This window comes from Callorhinchus milii, unplaced genomic scaffold (genome assembly GCF_018977255.1).
Source record: "Callorhinchus milii isolate IMCB2004 unplaced genomic scaffold, IMCB_Cmil_1.0 Scaffold10, whole genome shotgun sequence".
In the NCBI taxonomy this organism is placed as follows: Eukaryota; Metazoa; Chordata; class Chondrichthyes; order Chimaeriformes; family Callorhinchidae; genus Callorhinchus; species Callorhinchus milii.
The window spans coordinates 14,815,083-14,841,429 of NW_024704751.1; the positions used below are offsets into that span (position 1 = coordinate 14,815,083).

The 26,347-nt window shown below is 41.7% G+C and overlaps 2 protein-coding genes and 1 non-coding gene across 7 annotated transcripts; all 3 read right to left on the reverse strand.

Annotated features, from left to right (window-relative positions):
• Positions 1-1,070: 1,070 nt before the first annotated feature.
• On the reverse strand, positions 1,071-12,996 carry LOC103179501 (tRNA selenocysteine 1-associated protein 1). 5 transcript variants are annotated; one of them, XM_007894824.2, is made up of 10 exons: positions 12,832-12,996; positions 10,778-10,875; positions 10,015-10,114; positions 9,299-9,354; positions 8,732-8,863; positions 8,521-8,640; positions 7,981-8,146; positions 7,536-7,569; positions 5,122-5,282; positions 2,634-2,696 (listed from the first exon to the last, which is right to left on the reverse strand). In XM_007894824.2, exons 1-9 carry the CDS (start codon positions 12,856-12,858, stop codon positions 5,146-5,148), a joined length of 870 nt encoding a protein of 289 aa, XP_007893015.1. In that variant the 5' UTR covers positions 12,859-12,996; the 3' UTR covers positions 2,634-2,696; positions 5,122-5,145. The 5 variants fall into 5 exon arrangements, with proteins under 5 accessions (XP_007893017.1, XP_007893016.1, XP_007893015.1 ...); XM_042338721.1 differs by lacking the exon at positions 2,634-2,696 and adding an exon at positions 3,016-3,903 and having other exon boundaries at positions 9,299-9,351; XM_042338720.1 differs by lacking the exon at positions 2,634-2,696 and adding an exon at positions 3,016-3,903.
• A 5,535-nt stretch (positions 12,997-18,531) lies between these two features.
• On the reverse strand, positions 18,532-26,347 carry ppp1r8a (protein phosphatase 1, regulatory subunit 8a). The gene is given in 7 exon segments (NM_001292995.1): positions 18,532-19,147; positions 19,764-19,828; positions 20,281-20,425; positions 20,906-21,120; positions 21,706-21,859; positions 22,518-22,578; positions 26,281-26,347. Coding segments are annotated over 7 exon segments (1,044 nt in total). The 5' UTR covers positions 26,325-26,347; the 3' UTR covers positions 18,532-18,787.
• LOC121849818 lies at positions 22,282-22,445 on the reverse strand. The gene has a single exon (XR_006085377.1).

A 26,347-nucleotide genomic window follows, 5' to 3' on the forward strand; every position in this document is an offset into this window, starting at 1 on the left:
CGCCTCGTCCGCGCCGTCTTTCTTCGGCCGCCGTAGCCGTAACCTCCCTTTTACTGCTTTCAAATGCAAGGATTATTATTATTATTATTATTATTATTATTCGTCTCTAAAAGACCCGCCCGTCCGCCACTGCGCCCCAAATCTCTCTGGCGCACTCCTCCGCCCCAACATCCCTCCGTCTCGCCCCACCACACACCCCACCCCCAGCCCCGCCTTTTTTTTGTTCCGTTGTTGTTGTTGTCGTCGTCGTCGTCGTTTTCGCGCCCAATGTAAGATACCGTACAAGGATACGTACGTTTCACGTACCCCCACCACCGCCCCCCCCTCCCCCCCCACCTCAGCATCACGTTGTCAAGACGTCTCAAGGTGCTTTAGGGGCGTTTTCGTACCGTGAAGTGCGGTGACTGTATTTGGAGGTGAACGCCTACGTCTCTCGGATGCGGCGATGAAACCTCCATCGCTGGAACATTCCGCTTATTCTCTCAAAACAGACCAACCCGTCGCTAGACTCGAGCACACGATGCACATCGCTTCAGCACTCGACATTCGCGCTGTCATTAACGGTCGCGTTCGCAACAGAGGAAGTTTTAACGCGTCCTTTATGGATTTTCTATTTTTAAACGATGTGTTTTATTCCCAAACGTATCCGATTGACATCTGTGTGACTCCGCATTTTTTTTTTTTTGAAAAAAAATACTTTTCGCGAAAAAAGCCTCATTTATTTTCTGTTCCACATTTTGCGGAAAAATCCCGCAGGTTATTCCGGTGCTCCTCGATTGCTCCTGAATATTTAGAAGCTATCAAAAAAAAAGTTAACGTGCACGACACCTTGGAGTTGAATTCTAGCGGTGCAATCATAGTCTGCAATTGCAATCTGATTCTATTCCAGTATCATGTAATAATAATCTTTTCGTTTGATATAGAGCCTCATCACATAGGTGAGGTCTCAATTTCCTTCACAGAATATATTGTAAAGTGGATCGACTGTATTTTGCGAGTGAAACCAAATTGATCCATGTGAATCTTGTACAACTTTTGCTTAAATGAACGAACAAGAAAAGAATCATAATAGAAAATAGCCTTTATTTGTTTTTATTTTACAAAATATTTTTTTGTTTTTCTAGGCTTCTGGATATCATAAAATCTAAAATTTGAGAAAGTACAACTGGAAAAAAAATTAAAACATGTTCGCAAGTAGGGCTTAGTTAATTCAAACTTAACATTTTCACTTTGAGAACAAAGAATATCACAATATGTGGTACCCAGTCATTAATTCACAGGTCAAGATCCCAGAAGCGTCCTTTGCAACTCAGTAGTATCGACAAGTCATAGTGCAATCGGGGCCTCAAAACTCAGATCTAAGCTGGAAATGCCTTGAACAAGGAAAATGGAAATTAAATAACAAAATAATCTGTTTTGAGGGAGAGTGTCAATTTTACATAAATTATATATACACGCTATTCATTTAAAGTGTGTTTGTAGAGTTGGCCTGGGTCAATGAAGGACGTAATTACCTTCTTTTTCCGATAGAATGCTGTACTCACAAGCACAGCGCAAACCTGACCCTACAATCTATCCAAGTTTGCAACTTCACTACCTTGCAACGTCACTGGGGAGGGAAGGAGGGAGGATAAAGAATAATTGTACCGATGTGCAAAACCCATGATAATCAGAATTTTGTCGTAGTCGTCCCCCCTCGCCCCCATTTTAATAATTCTGAACTACAACAGAATGTGAAAATGCTAACAAGACTGACGATCATAATCTGATTTTTTTAAAAGATTAATAAAAGGTTTTGACTTCAAGGGAAAATGAGGGTTTAAGGGTAGTTAGCAATATGAGAGTTATTGATATTATACATACAGTGTGCTGAATAATTTTATATTTTGCTGTTAAGTCAGATGACTGATACATTGCATTGCAAATGCCACAATTCTCACTCCCGAATATAAAATGAATCGTTTCAGTTGACAACTGTATCTATCTTGAGGAACCCTTGAATTTGTCAATGGGTATTTGAACTATTTTGTGTTAAAAGTCAAAATTGCCAACAATTTTAAAGTAGAAATGGATTTTAAAGTAGAAATGGAAGGTTGTGAATAATAACCTGATGGGTTCAGGATGCTTATAAAAACATCGAACCCCATTGACCATACAACTCACTCCTCCAAACTCCCCTCCCTCTCCCCATTGCCCACAATTATATTTATATTTAAAAAAAACAATCCTGGGACCATGAAGGAATTATTGTAAAAAGCCCTAATGCCAACATCTTTGGGACGCATTCTGTACTTTAAAAGGAAGAACTTATCGTTATGAACAATTGCTATCGCCAACTTTGCAAAACAAAAACAAGAACAAGAGGATACAGCATTATTGATTGGTTTTTGTCACAGTAAAAAACCACATCAAACGACTGCGGGTCTAAACTGGCCAATCTTTTGAGGCAGAAACAAAACGATGGGGCCTGTCTTCCCCGCATTCTAAGTCAATGAGGAGAGAATAACTTGGCGTGGAGCTTCTGGTAGCTCGGTGACTTTACTGTACCGATTCTAATCCGCAGGATCAGGCAGGGATTTCAGATGTGACACTGTCCAGCGGCTGCCAATGGCAATTCATTAGGGCATCGTAGAATTCTTCACTCTGCTCCATAAACTGCAAGTTGGCTTCTTCAACATCTAAGTGAGGAAGCGGGTCTGGAAAACAACACATTAAATCGGCAGTGCTTCAACAAACACTCCACTGGAGAACACTCATCCACCTTTGTCTCCTACAAGTGAGCAAAAATTCCAAAGCCCAGACACCAACAGTAAGATTATAATGATTTTATGGCACTACAGCTGCCGTTTATTAAAAGCAGTATCATTGTAACTGTGGCAAACACATCACAATATTGGTCACAGTTTCTCTCTCTCTCATCACGTTTCCTCTTCACCTGATCTTTTCATTGCCGTTCCCCCTATCTTCATTATTTAGGTTCCTGTTCAATTTCCCCTCAAAGTTTTCATTTCCTATTTTGCATATATTTTGGTATTCTATGAAACTAGATTCAAGTTTTTTCTACCATGTCTCTTTTCCGGCTTTCATTTGTTTCTGCACCTGAGTTACGCTCTTTCCCCCCTTTATTCTGAGGCAGAGGATCACCCATGGAGGAAGGGTCAGTGTGATGACCATTGATCCGGGTAACTAGCATCAACTAGGAGTCATAAAGCAGAAGGACTTGACCATAGAGATCCGATCCTCTACAGTAAATCCAGGGTGACCCAACGCAGCCTAGCCCTCCGTAAACCTTTCCGAAATAACCTTCTCTGAACTGCGGACAAACCTTGTAGCCTTTTATTCTGTTATAAAATAGGCATCATCCCTTGATTATTCAAACAAAGATCAAGAAATATGACAGAAAAGCTGAAAATTCACAGCAGCTCAACCAACATTTGAACCCTTCCTACTCTTAGCTTTCGATGTATTTTCAGTATTTCTAGTTTTAACGTTAGATTTGCAACATTGTTTTTTACTGAAACCTGACCAAGAGTTATTTCTTAAAAAAAAACAGCTTCTTTAATCAAACTTACTACAAATGACTGGTGGAAATCATCTTCTTAGCAACAATGTAGAACTCACCAGAGAAAAACCTGACTTCACTTGGAAATACTGCAGGTAGAAAAACAACAAGCAGCAAAGTACATTTTTCGTCACCGGCACACAGTCCAGTCGCTCCGTCAAGGACTAGAAACTGGCTTTACATCTTGACACTTGGCGATTAAACCCAAGTTTGGTTCATCTCCAGTGCAGCTTATGTTGTAGGATGGCAAAGGTCATTGCTACCAGCCACATACAGATGTTATCAAGGGGAATAGGCCTCATCAGTACCTCATTATACAGGCCACCATGGTTACCGAAGTACTGAAAAAATAAGGCCAGTAACAATATTAGTGCTCAATATCATGATCTACTGCTAATACCTTGATATCCTACTCATATTGGATGAAACCCGTTGTTCTTGGTATCTCCAGTTTAAGCTCCGGTTAAACATGAACTCATATTTAATTAAATCACTTAACTGGAAACACAGGAATAATCTTTATGGTCAGTCCTATGAGGAAGGTGGTCTCCCACTAAAACTTTTACTCAACTGAAATAAGACACCGTTACTAATTGACAGTTCTGTTGCGGTGATAATATTGTTATCCTATCAATTCACCTTTCTATTCTTTATAGACTGCATAATTATTAACTGAAGAACAACATAGTTACCACCAATGCAGGATCTCAAGGAATTTCAATGACCTGCGCAGTAACCCAGAAAAGAGGTCACCCTTGCAGTGATCGATTATTACTAATTCTATAGGCAAAAGGCAAAATAATGTAGATGCTGGAAATCTAATAAAAACAGAAGTGGCTGGGAATACTATAGCAGGTCAGGCAGCATCCATGGAGTGAGGAAAGTGAGTTAACATTTCAGGTTATCGACCTGAAACGTGAACTCACTTTCCTCTCTCCATAGATGCTGCTTGACCTGCTGAGTGTTCCCAGCGACTTCCGTTTTTATTACTTATTCTATGCTGTTCTTCACTTCACTACTTGTCCTAAATGGTAATCCTCAAAAGAGACGACCCCACTGCACCTCTTGGTTGCACTTCTCAACAAGTGCGACACACTATGTGACCGATTGTCACATGGGGATCTATGAAGCACAGCAATTTCGCTCACAAAATATACAGTCAATTCATTTTATAGTATATTCTGTGTAGAGCTTTGAGACGTCTCAATGACGTGATAAGGCACTGTATCAAATACAAGGATTATTATCATCATCGTCGTCATCATCATCATCACCATCAATCGCACACTCATTCATTTTCAATGAGAGCATGTTTGTTCTTCACCCAAGGAATAAAAACAAACTGTCTAAATTTGCTTGAAAATAAGTATGGTCAAACCAGGAGAATTATTTTGGCCCAGTAGTGTTTCAAACACTAATTTCACATGGGGACAGGGGAGTGTTAAATATATAGGCTTCTGGATTCCAGCCACAAGGCATTAATACCAGTGGATCCCCCACTAAAGTGTCTGACCGTGGAGACAAAAGCTTAAATTTGTCTTACACACAAAACAACTTACACACTGAGGCACAAGCGCCTCCTGTCAGCAGAACATGGAACAGCATTGATGAGTGTAGTCGTAGAGAAGTCCTTGATTCTGTCCGCCCCATCCTCCCGGCTGAAGGATTACGCCTGGAAAGCAGAAGCCTTGAGGGGCAAGAGGCACATTCCCATGTTGCACTGAGCCAAATAAGCATAATCAGTGCATTAATGAGACAATTCAGGTAAACATCCCATAGCATAAATAGGAACTCTATCTAGTAAGCACAGCAGACATACTGTGTCAAGTCTTTTAGAGTTAGCTGTTTACTCAAAAGTTAGCCCATCTCTTTAGCCCATTCCCCAAATAGTATTTATTTTGGTACGCACTACATTCGTTTCAGACTCATTGAGGAATACTGTATATAATTGTTTTTATACACTTTTTATGAAATACAGTGGGATTGTTATTATGGATAGGGACCACCTCTGGTCAGTCATTCGAACTGACAGATAACTTGAGGCTGCACTACATCAATTCTAAAGACGCAGCATTCTTGATGGACAAGCACTAAGGGACAATCGGGAACAAAACAATGTGTGCCATCGTTTGAAAGAATTGAACTTAATGGTGGATTTGTCCCAGTGAGTGTCTTGAATGAAAGATAACATGCGGTGCGTTGCTTTAAATTTTATGGTATCGATGACGCTTATTACTTCAAGTGGATTATGCATTCATTTCCATATGTTTAATTTTACTACCATTAAAAATGTCTAAAAATGTAACTGCATTCTGACTTTGATGGAAGAGGTTTAGTGTGTTTGGTTATCCTGAAAAGGTTACATATATGCTGGCTGTAATCCGAGAAAAGACTGTGGAGGGTAGCCAAGTTGCTGAGTAAAGTGGGTGGAGGTAGCTGAGTGAGGAGGAAGTGAGAGATGGAAACTGAACCAGGGGCCAAGAGCAGATCACTGGGTGTGGATAATCAAGATCCATTGGTAAACAAATGCATAATCAGAACTGCAATGTACCGCTAGTCCACTATTCAAATAGGTCTATAGACTATCCTCCTTGGGTGGGGGTGGGAGGAAATCAGCATTTCCTTGGAGCTGAACTGGTGATGACAGCCCAGCCAGCCTGACTCATTGGTAGGTCAGGGACTCTTCCCACTCAGCTCCCGTTAACCCTGCAAGCCAAAACCCTAATGGGTAGGATGGTCCTCGCTAGACAATCAGAGGGAAAGCTTGCCAGAAAATGTTCTGTATGGTAAGCTATGCGGTTTTAGCTGGTGAGACTCCAGCAGTTATCCCAACGCACACTCTGGGGTCCCCAAGTCTGCACCTAATGCTTTCAGGGATTATGTAAGCTCCAGGAAGAGTGCGCTTTCCATCCCAACAATCTATCTCTGGAATTTCCATGCATAGGTGGGATGCATGGAAATCTCAGTTTGGTTTGGATACTGTCAAGCAACAGTGATGGGTTTTCGCGTGTGTCAGACACCCAGCTGACCAAAAAAAGACGACTGCAAAAACTGTCAAAAGCAAAGGCACTTTTAGTGCACAAACAGCAATTCAGACAGCTGGAACAGTCATCATTTGTGTTGGGTAGGTTAGAAACACACATTGCAGAAAAAAGAAAAGGTCACTTGGGTTCACAAGCTGACTTGTTTTTTGGGTTGATGTCAACCCAACATTCTCATTGCAATCTTACATCCGTTCTTTCTTCACAAACACATCCAAGTTATATTGCAAAACTGCTTACACTATTTGCTTCAATGGCCTTCCTAGGCAACTAATTCCATATACCCCTTTGAGCCAAAGTCTTTCCCCCTATTTGCTCCTTGTTGTTCCATTTTTTAATGATGTCCGCTAGGTTTTGAACTCACTGCCAGAGATCTCAGGCTATCTGGATGAACCTGAACACTTCTGACATAAGCTTGAAAATTCCTGTTGGGTCGCCATGGATTACAATACAGTGGCTCTGGAACAATTTGGGTAAGATAGTACAAATCTAGTTCCCCCCCACCCCCACCTTCTGAATTGCTTTACTACTGGAAGGGACATCAAATTGCTTGTGTAGAACACTAGATTTATTTCAAATAATTCAAGGTAAATTTATATAAATTGATACACGTAGAGAGAGAGAGAGAGACAAATGGGACCAGCACAGGAAGGCCATGTCCAGCTGGTTTTATACTAAAATACACTATAAAATTACATTGTATAATTCCTTTCATATCGGGAGGATATCCCAAGTTACTTAAATCTCAGAATACATCAGCCTTCTGAACTGACAACACAAAAAGGCGAGGATCTTTCATTTTACAAGTGTTTACAGTATGCAAGCATGCTGATCAAACAAATGGGAGCACGAGAAAAATCAATGATAAAAGAGAAGATTGCGGTTGTGCTCTACGAAATAAGAGAGAAAAGGGGATGAATATTTGCGCTTACCTTCCAGAGCATCATCGCCAACTTCATCGTAACACTGCAGAACAGAACAAATAATAAGTCATACTTGCATTTGGTAGAACCCCTAAAACGCTGAGCTGTATCAAAGTGTTTCACGGGTATTTGCTGTCAACCGTAACGAAATAGTGACTCGAGGTGTACCAGAAAAGTGATGGAGAGCAAGTGCAACCATAAGCACCACATCATGGGGCTCAATGGTTTCTGCTATAATAATATTGGCAGGGGAAGAGGGGAAACGTGAGGATCGATGGCGGAGACGTGAACTTGAAGCAGACTTCACACTTAGGGAAAATTACCAGGGAGTTTGGCTAAAGCTTTTTAAAAAAATTTGTAGGGGGAGAATTCACAAGAAACCTATTGACCTTAGTGAGACCTGTTCTGCCCATCACAGATTAGAGAGAGGTCTCCAGACATTGTGGAACATTACCTGCATGGTACTCTGAGTATAGCCATACTGTTGGTAGCTGTAGCTATAGCTTCCTGTGTACTGATCATATCCCCATTGAGTATAGTAGTTCTGGTATGGCTGGTAATACTGGTTATAGTTGTAGGTGTAAGCTTGGTTGTACTCTGGTGGTTTCGCCACTCGATTTCTAAAAGTTCAAAACATCCACCGTTAGGTGTACATCAACATCAGCAATATCTCAAATTACATATCCTGGATCAGAAACAAACAGACCCATTTAGTTAGGTGTCACTGTGAATTTGCTGATTTTTAGCCAGGTGATTTCTGCCTAGTCTTGTTGTCAACTGTGTTCATAAAGAATTATATTGGATTTATTTTGATTTATTGTAACATTTCCATTTTAGAACTTCACAATCCCAGGACCTGTGTGAGATTATATAACCTGATTTAAACCAAAATGTAATTAACATTAACACAGTGTTAACAGTGTGACTTAAGACGCAGGATTTCAAAGGTGAGCAGCATTAAAAATATTAAGAATTATTTCTCCACATGACTTACGCTTTTGGTATAGCTACACTCAGCCTTATAGCTTTCCCCCCAATTCCAATGGCACTTTGACATTCACCGAGAGCTCGTTTCTGTTCATTTTCATCTGAGAACTTCACAAACCCGTAGCCTCTGTCAATGGAAGAAACAAACAAATGATATGGTACAAGCAGCACACAGAATGTCGAATGGGTTAGGTAAATATTGAACCATTGCTACATACCTGGAGTTTCCTAGATTGTCCAATACTACTTTTCCTCCTCTACACGAAGGGTATTTTTCAACAAAAAATTCATACAGCATCCCATCATCAACTTCTGGTGTTAAGTCTCCAACAAACAGCGAATACTCGGGACTGGATAGAAATTGCAGGAGAACAGAGCATTAATACGCAAGAGTAATTTTTATTAACAAAAGTGGAAATATTTAGGACAAATTAAAAGTCTTCAAAGTGTTAAAAAATATGAAGCTTCCTTAGCATCTGCCTATTTGTGAATCAAAATAAATTATGTGTCACTGTAGAATTAGCACTGAAAATGACAATAACCTGCATTTATGTAGCTACTTACACATAGGGCAACGTATCAAAGAGCTTTAAAGGGATAGAGTCCAAACCTAGCAAAGTGGGAAAGTTAGGAGGATAGTAGAGTTGACCAGTTGAAAAGTTAAGTTTTTAGAAAGATTTGGAAAGCAGAGAGGGAGGGTGCACGGTGGAACCAAGTAGTTCACCAATTATTTGAGGTATTGAAAAATCGAAACTGCAATTTTCTTAATAAAATGTCAGAATTACCTGTTGTCTGGCTGCTTTCCATATGTAGCATAGTTGAGCTTAAACCTTTTGGGCTGCTGGCAAAAGGGAAGAGAAATAAAAAAAATCAAAAGTTATCTGCAATAACAGACTGTAATTAACAGTAATTGACAGTTATTAATTTCAGTGTACAAAGACACAGTGGCACAGAGAAGGTGAGTCAAACAGCCTCCTTTGGTGTTGAAAATTTCAATGTTTCTAAACCATCCAAGCATTGAGTCTCTCAGTTTTTTAATCCATGTACCCGAGGATACTAATGCTTGACATCAGCCTAACACGTGAGGGTTCAGCTTAGTTAGTTTAGTTTCATACCATATCCTTTGCTGCCTATACTCCTGCCTCCCCGAATTCACAAAGCCGCATACCACGGAACCCTGATAAGACTGAGACAATAACGCAGTCAGCAACGTTTGCATACAAAAGGATTGGCTGTTTAAATGCTGGGTAAACTGTGGAATTGGCAACAATTTGGTTGTAAAATATCAGCATTCTCTCTTCGCTCAGCAACAAATTACATTTGTATAGCGCCTTTCGCGTCAGGAGGACGTCCCAAGGCGCTGACACAACTCAGTCTGTGGAGACAGCATTGTCCCTACGATAGACAGCGATATACGCAACAGTATCGCACAGAGCAAAGGAATTTGACTGATTCATTTACAACAAGGGTTTGGTTTGTCCTTGTTCACTGAAGGACTTACAGGTGAAGCACCAGGAAGCTTCTTCCCGTTGATCTTCAGCAGACATCGCTCAGCCGCAGCCTGGTCTGTGAACTCCACGAAGCAGTAACCTGCTGGCGTCCTGCAAGTATTTTTTTTAGAAAACAGATTAATTAATAAATTAATTAAAAATAGTTCATTGCAAACCAACTAACAAGACTAACAAGAACTAGCTCACGTGACAAAAATGTCCTCGGTGGAAAAAACAGCTTTTAGAGACCCTGACAGATCTCAGGAGTTCCTGTTTTTCTCTCTTGTACGTCAAAGTCAGGAAACAACCCTCGAGTGTAAAAATCATGGCTTTGTTCCGACCAGTTGGAAAGATGGAAATCTGCACACTACTGTTCCTGTGATTTATTTACATAACCTTATTCAACAATTATCGTCCATCTACTTGATGTATTTCTTTCCCACAGTTGGCAGACATGTATGGGCTTGAGTTTTTTTTTGCACTTTGCTAATAGGCAGAGGTTACTGATGGCAGCTGGGATGTCTCTGCTAATAGGCAAAGATGTGTGAAGGGCCTTTAATGCTTCAGAGGACATTGCTTCTAAGAGTTCCCAAAGACGCTTAACGGGTTACAACTGAGAGCTTTTAAGATACAGACACCTTATCAGACACTGGTGTTCGAACAGAAGAACTGTTGCATTCAGTACTGGACACAACGCAAAGAGGAAGATTTCAACAAAGTGATTTAAGAGAAACCTACACCAATCACAAGTCAGGTTTTAGAGCATATTCTTACCCAGTCACTCGATTCCGAATAATTTTTACACTTATTACAGTTTCGCCCATTGTCGCAAAGGCTCTGGAGATAAAGTTTTCATCCATATAATTTTCCAGCTGTAAAACAGAAAGCACACAATAAGGCTATCTAGGTTCTAGTCATCGTCTCATGCAAAAATTAATATTTAAGAAAGCTATTTGAACCGAACCACTAAAAATAGCAGTGTTCCCTTGCGACTGCGTTCCTTTTTGTGACTGCACCCATTCTCTTCCAATCTCCAGCCAATTTGGTCACGCAGCTGCTCGCGCCTTTCGCTCACAAAATATACAGTCAATCCACTTTACGGGATGTTCTGTGAAGTGCTTTGAGACGTCGCAAAGACCCGATAAGGATTATCATTTGTTGGTAAACCCTGCGGGCAGTCCCAGAAACTGCCATGAAGTGAAATGGCAACTCATGTGGAGAAATCTTGGCCAGAAAACATCCCTAAACCTTTTGAATACTGTCGTGGGATCTTGAACATCCACCCGAAAAGACTTATCATCCCAACTGCTGCACAGCATCTCCAACCCCGCCCCCGCCCACAGTTATATCAGCTCAGGACGTCTCTAACCAAGAGACGAGAGTGTGGTCGTACAATGGTGGCTGAGGGTGAAGTAAACACAAGAGTTGTACTTGGTATGGCCACTGATAATCACGTCAAATCATCTCCGAGCACTTCATGTAATGATTTACTTTGAAACGTAGTGACTGTTCGGGGGGTAACCTGACACCGGATAGGTTTTTCCAGTGGATCCTGAAGGCAGGGAAAGATCTAACCAGGAATGACACGCTCCAACCTCCTGCCCCCCAAGGGGCCCGGTTTAAAAACTCCACAGAACGATTTTCTTTTCAGGTTAAAAACACTTACCCCGGAAAATACACACACACACACACACACACACACACATATATAAACAACATATACGAAAAGGCACCGGGCCCACCCTCACCTCTGCCACCCCCACCCCGAGTAAAATAAATAAGACCGTCATATTTTTTTGCCCAAAACACGCAGTCACTACTCGTCACAGTATATCCTGTGAAGCGCTTCGAGACGTCTCAATGACGTGATAAGGAGCGATATCAAATTATACAGTCCCGGGAGCAGCTGTTGCCTTTTATTCTGACTCCTGTTGTCCATTGCGAGAGGCCTCTCCACCCCATTCCCCCCCCAACAGGAACCCAACACCACACACACGCACCAAGGCTCCAACCCCCCCCCCCCCCCACACACACACACACACACACACAGAGGATCCTCCCCCCACCCCCACAAACACACACACACACAGGATCCTCCCCCACCCCCACAAACACACACACAAACACACACAGGATCCTCCCCCCACCCCCACAAACACACACACACACACAGGATCCTCCCCCACCCCCACAAACACACACACACACACAGGATCCTCCCCCACCCCCACAAACACACACACACACACAGGATCCTCCCCCACCCCCACAAACACACACACACACACAGGATCCTCCCCCCACCCCCACAAACACACACACACACAGGATCCTCCCCCCACCCCCACAAACACACACACAAACACACACAGGATCCTCCCCCCACCCCCACAAACACACACACACACACAGGATCCTCCCCCACCCCCACCCCCACAAACACACACACACACACACACAGGATCCTCCCCCCCCCCACAAACACACACACACACACACACAGGATCCTCCCCCACCCCCACAAACACACACACACACACAGGATCCTCCCCCCACCCCCACAAACACACACACACACACACACAGGATCCTCCCCCACCCCCACAAACACACACACACACACACACACAGGATCCTCCCCGCACCCCCACAAACACACACCCCCACAATCCTCTCCCCACCCCCACAAACACCCACCCACACACAATCCTCCCCAGGCCCGGGCCCCCTCCCCCCCGGGCCCCCCCCCAGGCCCGGGCCCCCTCCCCCCCGGGCCCCCTCCCCCCCGGGCGGCCATGCCCTAGCAACGGCCCCGGCCTCACACTTACATCCCCCATCCACAGGCTCCGCGACATGTTCCCGGCCTCCCCGCGGGCTGCCCGACACCCGCCTCCGCCTCCTCCTCCCCCCGAAATAAAATAATAACCAACGAGAAACGCCTCCGCCCTCCGCCCCTCACACCCTCTCCCTCTGTCTGTCTGTCTGTCCCTCACACCCGCTCCTCTTCCGGTGGGGCAGTGAGAGCGCAGAGCCACAGCGCCCCCTACAGCCCCGGCGCGCACTCTCACCCCATCCCACCCCGTACTGTACTGGGAACTACAGTGTGTGTACATGTTGATGGGCTGTGTATATGTGTGTGTGTACACATATATATATATAATATATAGATGTATATGATGGGCTGTGTGTGTATGTGTGTGTGTGTATGTGTCTATATATATATGATGGGCTGTGTATCTATTGTGTGTATGTGTATTGGGTTGTGTGTTGGTGTGTGTGTGTGTATGTTGATGGGCTGTGTATGTGTGTGTATATATACATATATAATGGGCTGTGTGTATTGGGTTGTGTGTTGGTGTATGTTGATGGGCTGTGTATGTGTGTGTATATATATATATGATGGGCTGTGTGTGTGTTTGTATGTGTGTATTGGGTTGTGTGTGTTGATGGGCTGTGTATGTATGTACACACACACATACATATATGATGGGCTGTGTGTGTTTGTATGTGTGTATGTGTATTGGGTTGTGTGTTGGTGTGTGGATATGTTGAGCTGTTATTTCGGTGTGTTACATATACACACGTTGTTGGGCTGTGTGCGTGTGTTGGTTTGTGTACATGTTGTTGGGCTGGATGGGCGTTGGTGTGTGTTTGCGCGGTTAGCGTGTGCATGTAATTCTATGTGTGTGTTGTGTATATGTGTGCGATTGTGTTATTGTGCTGCTGATACGCTACTCCTGCACAAAATAATTATCCGTATTTATGCCAGGAAAAGGGAGGATAAGATGATCCGTGTGTGTAAAACACACAGATATAGGTATAAACCTAAATGTAAGGAAATGATCTGATTTAGACCATAAAGAAATTAGAAATTTGGATCCGATTAGAAATGAGAAGGATTCCACCTCTCTTCCCTCTCCTAGAATACAAAGGATTGGATAAAAACATTTGTTTGGAGAGCACAGTATACGCCGCTTGCTGACGGAGACACGCATAACGCTACTCACACCCCTCGCTGGCTCAGCATCAAGCTCCGCCACTGTTAAGTGCTCCGAGAGGCACTTAACTTAAGGGCGCTATATAAACGCAAGTTGTTGTGCTACCGTCTTGTTTCACTTTATCGATCTCACAAAGTTAAAAATGACAGACCTGTCCAAAATTGATACCCAAATTTTATTTTGCATTGCCCACATGTAGGTAAGTGTTCAAACAAATCCTTCAAGTGGTAAGCAAGTTATTTGAAACAACTGCATTACAGACATCGCACTGATACATAGGCTGATGGGGGCACATCGGGCTTTTCTCTGCTTCTTTTTTAAAAAAAATCAAAAAGAGAACTTACAATGCTCTGGTTCTGTTTTTAAATTGTTAAGATATATTCTAGAATAGTATTTTAGCCACTGATTTTTCCCTACCTTTCTACGGAAAACAATTCCTCAGAAGTGTTGGGAGCTGTTGCAGTATTTACTCAACAAGATAACAGTTTGTTTGTTTATTTATTTATTTTAAAAAAGGCATTGGTAAACACACATCAAATAACATTCAGTTTAACAAATTGTTTCTAGGCCCCAATGTAATTTTTAGTTTAATCAGGAGGGAGAAAACAGCCCATTTCAACTTTTTTTTAATATAGTTTCTGTTTCTCGTCCACAAAAAATAAAAGTGTAAAAGCTATACGCGCACACACACACACACTATCATTGCTAAAAAGATAATAATGAAAGCAATCAAACTTAAAACATAAATCTGCAAATAGGACAGCGTGGTGGGAACTGTTTGTTGAAAAAAAGGTAAACATCGAATGGAATTGAAAGGTTATACAAAAAAAACTAAATGCATTGCTCATTAAAAAACGAGGATTTGTGCTATCTTCACATTCTACAATTTTCCTTTGAGATGCTCTGCTCTACGCTACCATTTCTGCACTCTGTTTGCTACCATTAGAATGAACTAACTAAACGTTACTGTAGGCTTTTACATCAGTGTGCTAAAGTCTCCAGACAACTATTGTTCTGTTTTTTGGATAAACTTTGTTTAGAAGTTTCAATTATCGCTCTTGAAACCCCTCGGAGAAAAGTAACCGAAACACAAAGATAACCATGACAAAAAAAGTAAAAAATTATCAGGTGCATGTCAGAAACTGGCAACAGAATACAGAATAAAAAGTCAATTGAAGATAAAAGGGCAAGGCTTGCGCAGGGGGAAAAATGCATTTAAATGTTGCTTAAATCACAGAAACTGAGGCTACAAAACTTCTATTCTTACCTATTTGCCTACAAAATACAATCACCTCCCTTTACAGTAAATCCTGCAAAGTGATTTGAGTTATCCCAACGTGAAAGGTGCATGTCAAATGCTGGGATTAATAATTATTATTGTGGTAACTCCCCTTGCGCGTATAATAACGGAACTGGGGATTTTTTAAAAAAATGCAATTGGAAGGTAAAACATCACAATTAAATCATGTATTGAAGATAAGTAACAAAAGATTGTCACTGGAATTCTTGCTCTCAGAAAATCTTTTTTCACCCAGACCACGTAAATGTGTAATACTCAATTGGAATTAAATTGAAGGGCATGAACGTAAAATAAGCATTTATAAAACCATTCATATCTATATTGACCTTCGGATAGCCAGGCTCTCCTGCAATTAAACCCACTGAGCGATATTTGGAGGTGCATTGTAATACAGTACATAACTGATCTCTACCCAACCACAGTAAACAGGTCAGGGGTTTGATCAATAAGTAATCTCAAATTAATTAAACAGGACCCTTAAATAAACCACTTTAACCACAAGTTTATAATAATGAGGTAGTTGTATTTCTTAGCGATGGAACTTTCTTCTACACAACAACGTTTTACCAAACTCATGTTTTAACCGGAAAGACATTAAATATAGCCTTCACATTCACAGTACACAGCTCCCTCCTCGCCAACTGAGAAACTGAGGATAAGCCGGCGATAAAATACTTCCATGTTTGGTCAGATCCTCAAACCCCCCGCAAATATTTTTCCTCGTCTTACTTATATAACTTACAATCAGTGAACTTCAGGACAGAGTTCACAATAGCCCTCAAGTCGAATGCTGAGATTGAAAGCTCTACGGAACGCTAATTTTCCATTTGCAATTTTCCCAACTTTTTTTTATTTATTTATTTTTAAAAAAAAGCACTTTTAAGGAAGAATCGGTCATTAGAAAAAAATATAAAAGATAGGCGATGGAAAAAAAAAGTAACCACTTTCCTTTGGTTTTATTTTTGCTTATTTTTTTTCTACCCTTTTTTGCTTGCTTAGTGTTTTCCAGCTGTTGCATTTTGTGTGGAGCACCCATCACCCAAGCAAGCACGCTGGCTACAGATTCTGTTTAACCAAGCTTCTTGCCTGGTGTGAGCTTTAGGGGGACTGCTCCAGTCGAGAGGCAGACACTTGACAGGTTAGTTAGTGGGTTGGCTGAACCTTCAGTGTCTTACGGTCGGACACCATGTTCCGTTCTGAATAAAGTACCCGCTGATCTCAAGTCTCGTGCTCAAGCGATTGAGCTGAATAGAATTTTCATCTGTTCTCGAAAACTTAGGTTGACCTACAGATTGAGAGTTGCCCCATAACCGATGATACAAGCGAATGGTCAGGTGTAATCAACCTGTAACTGCACAGCATTGGATTTGAATGCACCTAATGATTATTCACCGAAACAAATCACAGTGACGCAAAGCAGACAAAATGGATATCCCAATCGTGATCATTCCAATTTTCATGGGACAGAAAGGGGCAGATATTCCTTAACACACTGAGCACTGAATAATACAGCCCGATAAATTCTCATTTTGCCCGCTGTTGCCCTATCAAGTCCACAAGGGCTTTCTGAATATATGGTTAAATGAAAATGCTTGAAGTTGTAATTATTTTGAAACCAATCGAGAGGCACTACACACGAGGAGAAAATATAAATCAATACATCTCTGGATATTAAGTAAAGGACATTAAGAAAAGGGACCCGTTCCAATAAAACAATCTTATTTGATCAGGATTTACAGAAGTTTACAATGTTATCACCTATGGATTTTAAATTTCTAAAAGGTCGTTGCTTTCTAATTCCTAGATCAGTTATTAATTACTTCCCCCAAATAAACATTGTGGTTTAAATTGAGTAAAACCTCCAAAATATTCTCAACAATTAATAAATTGTTCCCTTTTAAGGCAATTATTTAGTTGTATTTCTTACATCCATGTCCTACAGCAGTATGTGGCAGGTTTGGACGTACTATATTGAAGGGCACCTTTATAGCACAGGAGTCATTCAGCTAAGCTTCCCGATTTCCATAAAGACATGCACAACAAGCTCCAGTGCCGGCTTATATAAATGCACCTTGGGCACATTAAACTCTACTGTACTATACATCAGAGCAGTGCAAGCAACTTTATAAATACAGTGCCGGGCTAAAACTAACAACTTTGTTAATGAACTGCATTACTTTTAACTCAACAAGTAACTTGTGTAATATTAGTATTTAAAATATGTTCACAGAATCTATTGAAAGTTATTTTTATTGTCAAGTCAAATTAAATTGACAGGACACAAATAAAACATCTAAAAGTAGCAGTGTTGTTTACCTGGTTTCACCATCAAATCTACTCTTCAGTAAAATTGTATAAAGCTTTTTTTTTGGTAATAAGCCACACATTTTAGGGAAATGCTGACCATAATCGCAGGCCTCTCCATCCCATCCCCACTGGAAATGTCACCTGCAAATGAATTTTCCTTTGTTTGTGGGAAGATTGGAGCATTAATATTTCCCTGCATTTTGCAATCTGAAAGAAAAATGGAAAAAAATCTGCAGCATTTAGCTTCTCTGATTCCCGAGATGCTATATTTATTAGAGTTTCTCAAAGCAGACAAAATTATAAAACCACGCTTAATGGATTTCATCGGTCTGTCGTTTTCGTGAAAAACTGAACCGTTGAAAGGAGCTGAAAGATCACTTTAGCATTATGGATTTCAGAGGTTGATGGCCATTTGATGCACATGTTTGCACAGAGATAATGTCTTTAAAAATGGAGAAAAGTCACAAAGATGTCCAATGGAATGCTAACAGGAATTGATTCCACTTGTTTACTTCATCAATTATCCCCAAACAAAAAGGCACATTGGTGATAGCGCAGGATTTAAAATGGACTATTAAAGGGATAGTAAAGAGAAGACCTTTCAGCCCGTAAGCCTGTTTAACCTGTGAAACCATTCTCTTTAAACCATTGATTAAAATGAGGTTCCAGAAACTGGTTGTCTACAAATTAAGGTAATTTCAACCCGGAATAATGCAGCAATACAGATCATGCAGTGACCAATTTGCTCTTTCATAGACTCATTATAAATCACTGGGATATTTAATGCAGCATACAGATAACTGCACCTCTCCGAGCTCTGCTTCCCTTCTTAAACCTCTCATTAGAAGAGATCTTGATGGATATAAAAAAATTGGAACCCCAACATTACCCTATACTGGACATTATTAAAACAAAGCAGACATGGCAGAAAAATAGTTTATGTGACTTTAGTCCAACAAACTGGCAATGCCATACTTAATTTACACTGAAATACAGGTTAGAGATTAAAAAGCAACAAGTAAGTGTGAAAAGGCTGTGAATCTATTACATAACTGTACAAACAACTGTACAAAGCTCATATAAATCTTAGGCCTATTAACAGAATTAATAGAAAGCCTTTCTCAGTCCTCAAATCCTACGTGACTTTTGTGTTTTTTTTAAAAAAAGGAAAAAAGATAATCAAATAAGCAGTGATGGAGTTGGCTTCTTGCCAGGCCAGGCCTCCTTGGCGTATTTCTTCTTCTTCGGCTCATTAACAGACTCTGCGTTGAACACACCGGCATTCGGAACCGCATTTATAGTCACAGCTGTCGGCACCACTGCTGGAGCCAAGTCCACCTCCGGGGCAGGGTTGGGGAATGGCATGGGCAGTCCTCCTATCATTGCAGTTCCCATTGTATTGCCATGTGTCTGAGATGTTGAATCACCGCTAGTTGGAGGCAGCCCACCGTATAAACCAGCACTGAAGGGGAAATTCTGCATACGTCTGGCCCCGGCATCGTCCAGGCCCAGGGGACTGGGGCTCTCGGTCTTCTTTTTCTGTAGTTTCCGAGAAAATAATCAAATTAATTAACTTGGAAACAATTCTCGATTGCATTCACCAATAATAATAATCCCTGCATTTGATATAGCGCTTTTCATGTCTTCTAGACGTCTCAAAGCGCTTCACAGAATAATTTTTTTTTAATCATCAATATCAAACCAGGCTTGATTATGCACATTATAGGGTTCATGTCACAGGTAAGATGGCTCCTATCATGACGCATTATTTGCGCAGCACTAAATTTGGAATGCAAAAATGCAAATATCCAGCTGCCTCTGTATTTAATGCTTTGGGATACTGTTGATTAAAAAGAATATCAACTATCGTATCTGTTGTGGATTGCAGAATTTGATTTTAGATTGTATCAAACTCCAAAGAAATAACTGTCAGCTAGAGAAATTAACTTGTTAATTAGTTAGTACATTACTATAATGCATCAATCCACAGCAGCAAAATCAATGAGATCTATTTAGAATCTATTATCATTTACAACAAAGCATAGGAACAGGGGAGGCCATTCAGCTCCTCGAGTCTGTTCCGCCCTTCTATTAGATCATGGCTGATCTGTACATCAAGTCTAATTAAAATAGCGTATCTACTGGTTTTGTTTACCTTGAGTGGAACTACAGCTGTCTGGACCATATTTCTGAAGCGTCCGACTGATGGGTCAACGTCCTCTGAAGGGAAGGGGGAAAAAAAAGACATCAGCACTGGTTCTTAAAATAAAAAACATTCAAATCTAAAAAAAAATGATTCCGCTCCAGTCAAAAGAAAATCAAAACAAGATTCGAAACAGGAGAAAGCAAAATGAAATTTTTTCAATGTACTTTTAAAACAAAAACGGATTAAAAAAANTGAAAGAATACAAGCCAAATAATCCAGATCAAATCCATTCCTTTCAAAAACATGATGGTTAACAACCTTGTCAACAACAATAAAACCGAAAGAGACATAAACCTGACGCAAGTCCATCTATTTCAGTGAACATACAGGATGTAACAGTTCGATCACTGACAAATTCAACAGTTTTGTTCTGTCACAGTCAACCGGCAAAACTGTTCAGGCTACAATTCCTACGGTCAACCCAGCAAGCATTTCAAACTTCCCTACATTCACAAAATAGTCATACCTGGATTTATTATTTCTTCTTCTTCACTGAATGATACCCTGTAGCTCTTTCTTTTACGTTTTGGCCTCTGGATCTCAAGGTTCCCTTCTTCAATTGTCAGCGTAGATATTCTTTTGTTATGAGCGGTGTTAAATTCAGTTAGGTTCTAGGGAGGGGAGGAAAATAAAGGTGTGAAATAACAGTCCTCAGCAAACGTTGGATTTCCTCAACGAAGATGATGGGTAAGAAAACTGAATTGCTTTGTTTTCTTCTGGTTTAAATTAATAACAATAATAATAGCCTTATCACATCGACTGTATTTTGCAGGTGAAATTTGTGCAGCTTTACCAGTGATAATGAAATGAGCAGCCGAATCTAAGTACATCAATTGAAGGATGTCCTGCAATTGTACTATTTTCTAAACCTACTTCCATTAGAACCATGTTAGGTGAGGGTATTAAGGGATATGGGGCAAGGCTGGGTAATGGGACTTGAGGTGCAGATCTTATAAAATGGCAGAACAAGCTCGGGGTTTGAATAGCCTACACCTGTTTCTATCTCAATATTCAAACCTTAACCTAAACTGTTCAGAGAGTTCTTGATGTCCAGCAGAAAGGGACAGATACGGTCAGAAACCAGGACTCACATCAAGCTCAGTCTCTTCTTCAGGTAGACCCAGCAACCCTTTCAGTTCGTCGTCTTCCACGATGTCGTCACCTTTGATTGCCGATGGCAATGTCTGTGGTTTTTCTCGTAGTGTGTAGGCTCGTGTTGAAGCTCCAAACGACAGCGTGGAGTCAATGGGAACCTGCTGGGGTTTGTGAGGCTCCAGCCGAAGATGCCCCAGGAATGTACCATGAGCTGCCAGGTTAAAAACACAGTTTAGTAATCATTATATTGCAAACCAGTGAATGAACCTGACTTGCTGTTCATCTTAACTTTCAAGCTGTTTTGTTTCAAAAACAAAAATGTAACCTGTTTCAGCCTATACTTATACAAAACGATGCAACCTGTTCCCTGCTCAACACTTTGCACGGTCTCAAAATAAAGCTGAGAATTTGTTTGTGATCAGGTGTTTATCCTGTCTTGTCAAACAATTTGATTCACCCTGTCCTAGTAAGGCAATATTTAAGTTAAGATGTTGACCACCGACCCACAATGACGCGGAAACCAATCATTAGTTTTAATCAAGTAAAATTTAAAACAAACATGAAATGCCACCAAAATTTACCTTGTTCAATGGATCCAAATAATATGAAAATTCTCATATTGTGCAATTCCAAATCATAGGCCTAGATTTTTTGCCTTTATCAATGAGCTTTCATAAAGTCTCTCAAAAACCTTCCACTTTGAAACAGAGTTTCCCATCCCCTACCGTCTCCACCTCCTCAAAGTTGACCCTTTGCAAATATCTCTTGTAAAAACTGGACCACATGAAACACTTACTGCTGTTCAGGTCTATGATGAAGATTCTCTTCAAATGTTTGTGATAGACCATTGCAGAGTGGACTCTTGAACATGACTGATGGTCAATGGTAAAGTCACATATATCAGGGTTTCTTCCAAAGAGGTAGTATTTTTTCTCGTCAATAATCAGTTTCTGTAGAAAAAGGACCAAATATAGAGATCACGCTGCCATATTCTTTAAGTGGTTTCTATAACTTTTCCCTGGTGCGTTTTGCAAATTCCATTTTTAAGCGCCAAAGCTAATGCAAGAAACTGTACAACAAAATGGAAGAACTATGGGTAGATGGAAACAATTTTTGCATTGTTTTTCCAGTGGACTAAGATTTTTGTTGGGTAAAGATATCAAGGGATATGATCTAATAGAATGGTGGAACAGGCTCGAGGAAGTGAATGGCCTACTCCTGTTTCTATGGAGAACACATTCTTGGAAGTCAATATCCATGACCAGTTTGCTCAGCTTTTTAAAGCTATGTTGCGTGATGTTAACGCCAACAAATAACATTAAACCATTTAACCAGTCTACAAGTTTTCCTTGGGAAAAAGTAAAATCGCAAACATTGTGCCTCTAAGTTATAACCCATAGTGTTTCTGCGCACGATGAGCTAATATGTACTCATGGCTTGGTTTAATCTTGCACCATTTGGACCCAACAATCACAGGATTGTCTCAGATCTACAACAGAGCTTTGACATAGATAGCCAGGTTAGTATCTGGTGCATTCCTTTCCAAATCGGTGTCATTATAATCTGCCCACGAATCCTCCCAACCCAAGAGAAAAAAGTATTATTCACCTCTACTAGCTTGTCGCCTTTGACAACATCCAAATGAAGTCCTGGGGGAGGCTTCCCTGCCCTAAAATTAGAAACGATCATCAGCACACAAACGAAAGGTATTTAAGGTATTTACTTGCAAACTGCAAATTTACATACAAAGTTCTTCACTCCACCCATTACCTCAAGAGCACAAGAAACTTTCAAATGGCTACATGAATGACAGGGAGTCCGTGTAATGAAGCAGAGAATCAATTCTCCAAGAGTTTCTGAGCATGTTGTTATATACCGCTTCGATTTTTTAATTGGCTAATAATCTCCAATGCATCAGCTAAAATTCTACAGAGTACCTGATTCCTCAGTAATAGAACTCAGGGCCCCTGAAGATCAAATCATGTGCCCTAATAGCACCTTGGGACGTCCTTCCGACATACTCTACAAATTTAATATTGTTGTTGTTGTACAATAGGACTTCATTCCAAATTATGTGACTGGGCAGTTGACCTGCAGTTGTCACTAATTTCGGAAGGTCAAAACATAACTTAATGAAAACAGAATAACACTGCCATCCCCAACCATCCACCATTTCTATATAGAGATTAATCATCTCAAGTGCTCGGGTTGGAGACGAAAGAATGCAAAGGATGAATCAGGAAATGAAGGGTTCAACGCATCTCAGGGTTCAGATAAATGTTGAAAAGTGTCATTTTTCCATTCTGTGGTGCAAGATGAAACCCCTTTATTAACATATGCATTACACTCCTACTTAATGCAACAGCAACTTGCACTTATATGGTGCCCTCCATGCAGGGCAGCATCTCAGAGCGCTTAATACTGGCGGAGCCCAACTCCCAACCAGGAAGTGGGGAGGTGGCTGTAAGCACGGTCGAAGAGGAAGGTTTTCAGGCAGGACTTGGAAAAAGGGGAGAGAGGGGGCAAGGCGCAGGGATTGAGGGAGAGTGTTCCAGAGTTTCGGGGCGTTTTGGCTGAAAGCGAGACTTCTGATGGTGGGGCGGAAGGTACAAGGGACGAGCAGGCAGCCGGTGCCAGTCGAGCAGAGGTGGTGGATTGAGTGCAAGGTAATCTCTATAAAATACAATTGCTTAATCAAAATATACCATTGGCTCTACCAAGGTACAGTATATACAAAGATGAACTCAATGCACTTTCCGTTTCCTTTTTTTTTGCAGAAACAACAATTTTAGATGAGGAAATTAGTTCTCAGGCACTTTCCACCTTTAGGTACCAAGTGTCTGCATCAACTATTCCCCATTCTTCTGTGGGCCCAAAGGAGCAATATTTAACACAGAATCTGCAACACATCGCTGGGTCAGGAAAAAACAGACCCATCGTATCTATGGCATTTGAACTACCGTATTATTTTGCTTAGAACTCTAGTTCCCAAACTAGACATGTCAGGGGAGTCCAAAGGAGGCACTGTAATGTGGACGATAATGGAGGTGGTTACAGCTATTTCTTCAGATGGGTCTTTGTCCCATTTTTAGAGGCGTCAGCACCAGGCACTCCAGTTGCACGACCTATATCATATTTTCTATCTGATCTCAGGTAGGTTTTTTGGGGGAGAAACCTGCTCTATTAACGGCCCAACCAGATGGGCAAGGTAGTTTCAAGCACTGCTAAACTGTCTGAAACTTAAGTTAGATCTTCTCCCAAGCAAATGACTGTCACAACTCACAACTCAGTAACTGCTCGGTTCTCAAATAGTTTCAGCTTGGCTCTTCGGCACAAGTTATACGGTTAGAACTTGAGCTGGACTCTTAAGGATGATATTGCAGTGCAGTACACTGTTTTGAAAGAAATATTAAACCGAAGCGCCATCTCCCTGGTCTAATGGATATTAAAGATCCCATGACACTATTGAAAGAGAAAAGGAGGGTATGTGTCCTGGCAAATAATTCTCCAGATAAATCAGTTAGTCACTTTATAGCTGGTTTAGGAACATGCTCGGCATAAATTGCCTACAAACACACTTGACATTAATTACCTGTGGAAAAAGTCTGCAAAGCACTCTAAAATATTTTGATATTACAGGCTTTATCAAATGCAAGCATTATTTTTCAGTGTGCAAGCTAAAGGCAGGGGGAAAAAAAAACCACACCCTACATGCCAAAAATCCAACTTGAATGTACTAGTGCCTTTCGCTTAGGATAATTTCTGATAGCACTTTACTGAGATAGAGTCCAAACAGAGTGGGAGTAGGGGGGTAAAGTGAGAGGTGGCTGAAGATGTATTCAGAGAGATAGGTTTTCAGTAGAGAGGGAGGACGTGAGTCAGAGAGATTTGGGATGAGAGTTCCAGAGAACAGGGGCAAGGCGGCTGAATAAGTAGAGCTGAACAACGTATCTCCATTTTTTTAAAGAAATAACCCTGTAAATTATAACCAGAGGTCAGAAGGTTGTGGGTTCAAGCCCCGTTTCAGGAAATTTGAGCTCACATTCTACTGCATTGCCAGAGGTACCATTCTTCACATGAGACCCTGAACTTGGGTTCTGACGGACTTTAAAGGACCTTTGCCACAATTCAAAAAGAAGAGGGAGGTTCGCCCCGCATCCGAACCAACAATTCCCCAAATAAAATCAGTTATTCATTGCAGGTCTTTTTGTAGGACATCGCCCCGCACAAACTGGCTACCATATTTCCCTACAAATGCAGTTACTAAACATAACAGAAAACAGTAACGTTTCAATATTGACAGCCACTGCACTCAATGATAATCTTTGCATTTGATCAGTATAATCATTTCATAATCCAGTGCTTGATTGGATTAAAAAAAAACTGTGAAGGGCAGCAAAGGTACATTTTTAAGTCAACAGTAATCCACGCATCCGGCACGCCGTGGCATCTCAAAGTGCTTCACTGCAGAAGTGTAGTGACTGTGCATTTGTCACTGCACAGGCAGTGGGCTGGCTTGACAACAAGTCCTGCAAAGCACTGGAAAGGGGTGGGCGGGGGGGGGGGGGGGGGGGAGGAGGGGAGAGGAGAAGGGGGTTATCCTCTCATAAAATGAAAGACCCGAAATGTTTCGCCCGCAAAAGTACCGTCACGTGCACTTCACAGCGGATCCCGCGAAGCGCTTCGCGACGGCGTCTCGAGGACGCGATACGGCGCCGTATCAAACAATTATCATCATACGGAGGGATTGCGATTATTAGCAGCTGTATTTTTTTTTTGGGGGGGGGGAGGGGAGAGAGAGGGGGAGATGGGGGTGGGGGTGGGGGGGGGGGGGGGAGAGACAAGAATTTTTTTTTCCGCATCCAAACAAAATCACCAACTACTGTATATCATCGCTGTCTTTTAGTCCTAATAATAATAATAAGATGATGATGATGGTGGTGATGATGATGGAGAAACAGTTCTGACCAAATCAGCCGTCATGAGGTTCAGGGGGTGTAAGCCCCTCCATTACCCCCTCCTCCTCCTCCTCCACCCCGTGGTGGTGTGTGTGTGTGTGTGTGGAGGGAGGGAGGAGGTGGTGGTGGAGGGTCTGTACACTCACTGCCTTGGGCCTGAGCTGCAGGGCTGAGAGGCTGAGGCCTAGGATGGAGGCTGCAGCCTCATGCAACACACAAAGCTTCCCCCACCCCACCCCCTCCCTCGCTCTCTCTCTCTCACTCACTCTCCCGCCTCAGCCGCGGGGGAGGGCGGGCGGGCGGGCGGGAGGGAGAGGGGTGGAAGGGGGGGGTGGGGGTGTGTAGCGGAGGGGGAGAGAGAGGGCTCGGCGGGCCCGGGCTGCGCGGTCGGGCTGACGGTAGCGGCCACTCACCAGGACGGGCAGTCGAAGATGGGTTTCAACTGAATCGCCTGCATTTGAATCGCATTGAGAGACGCAC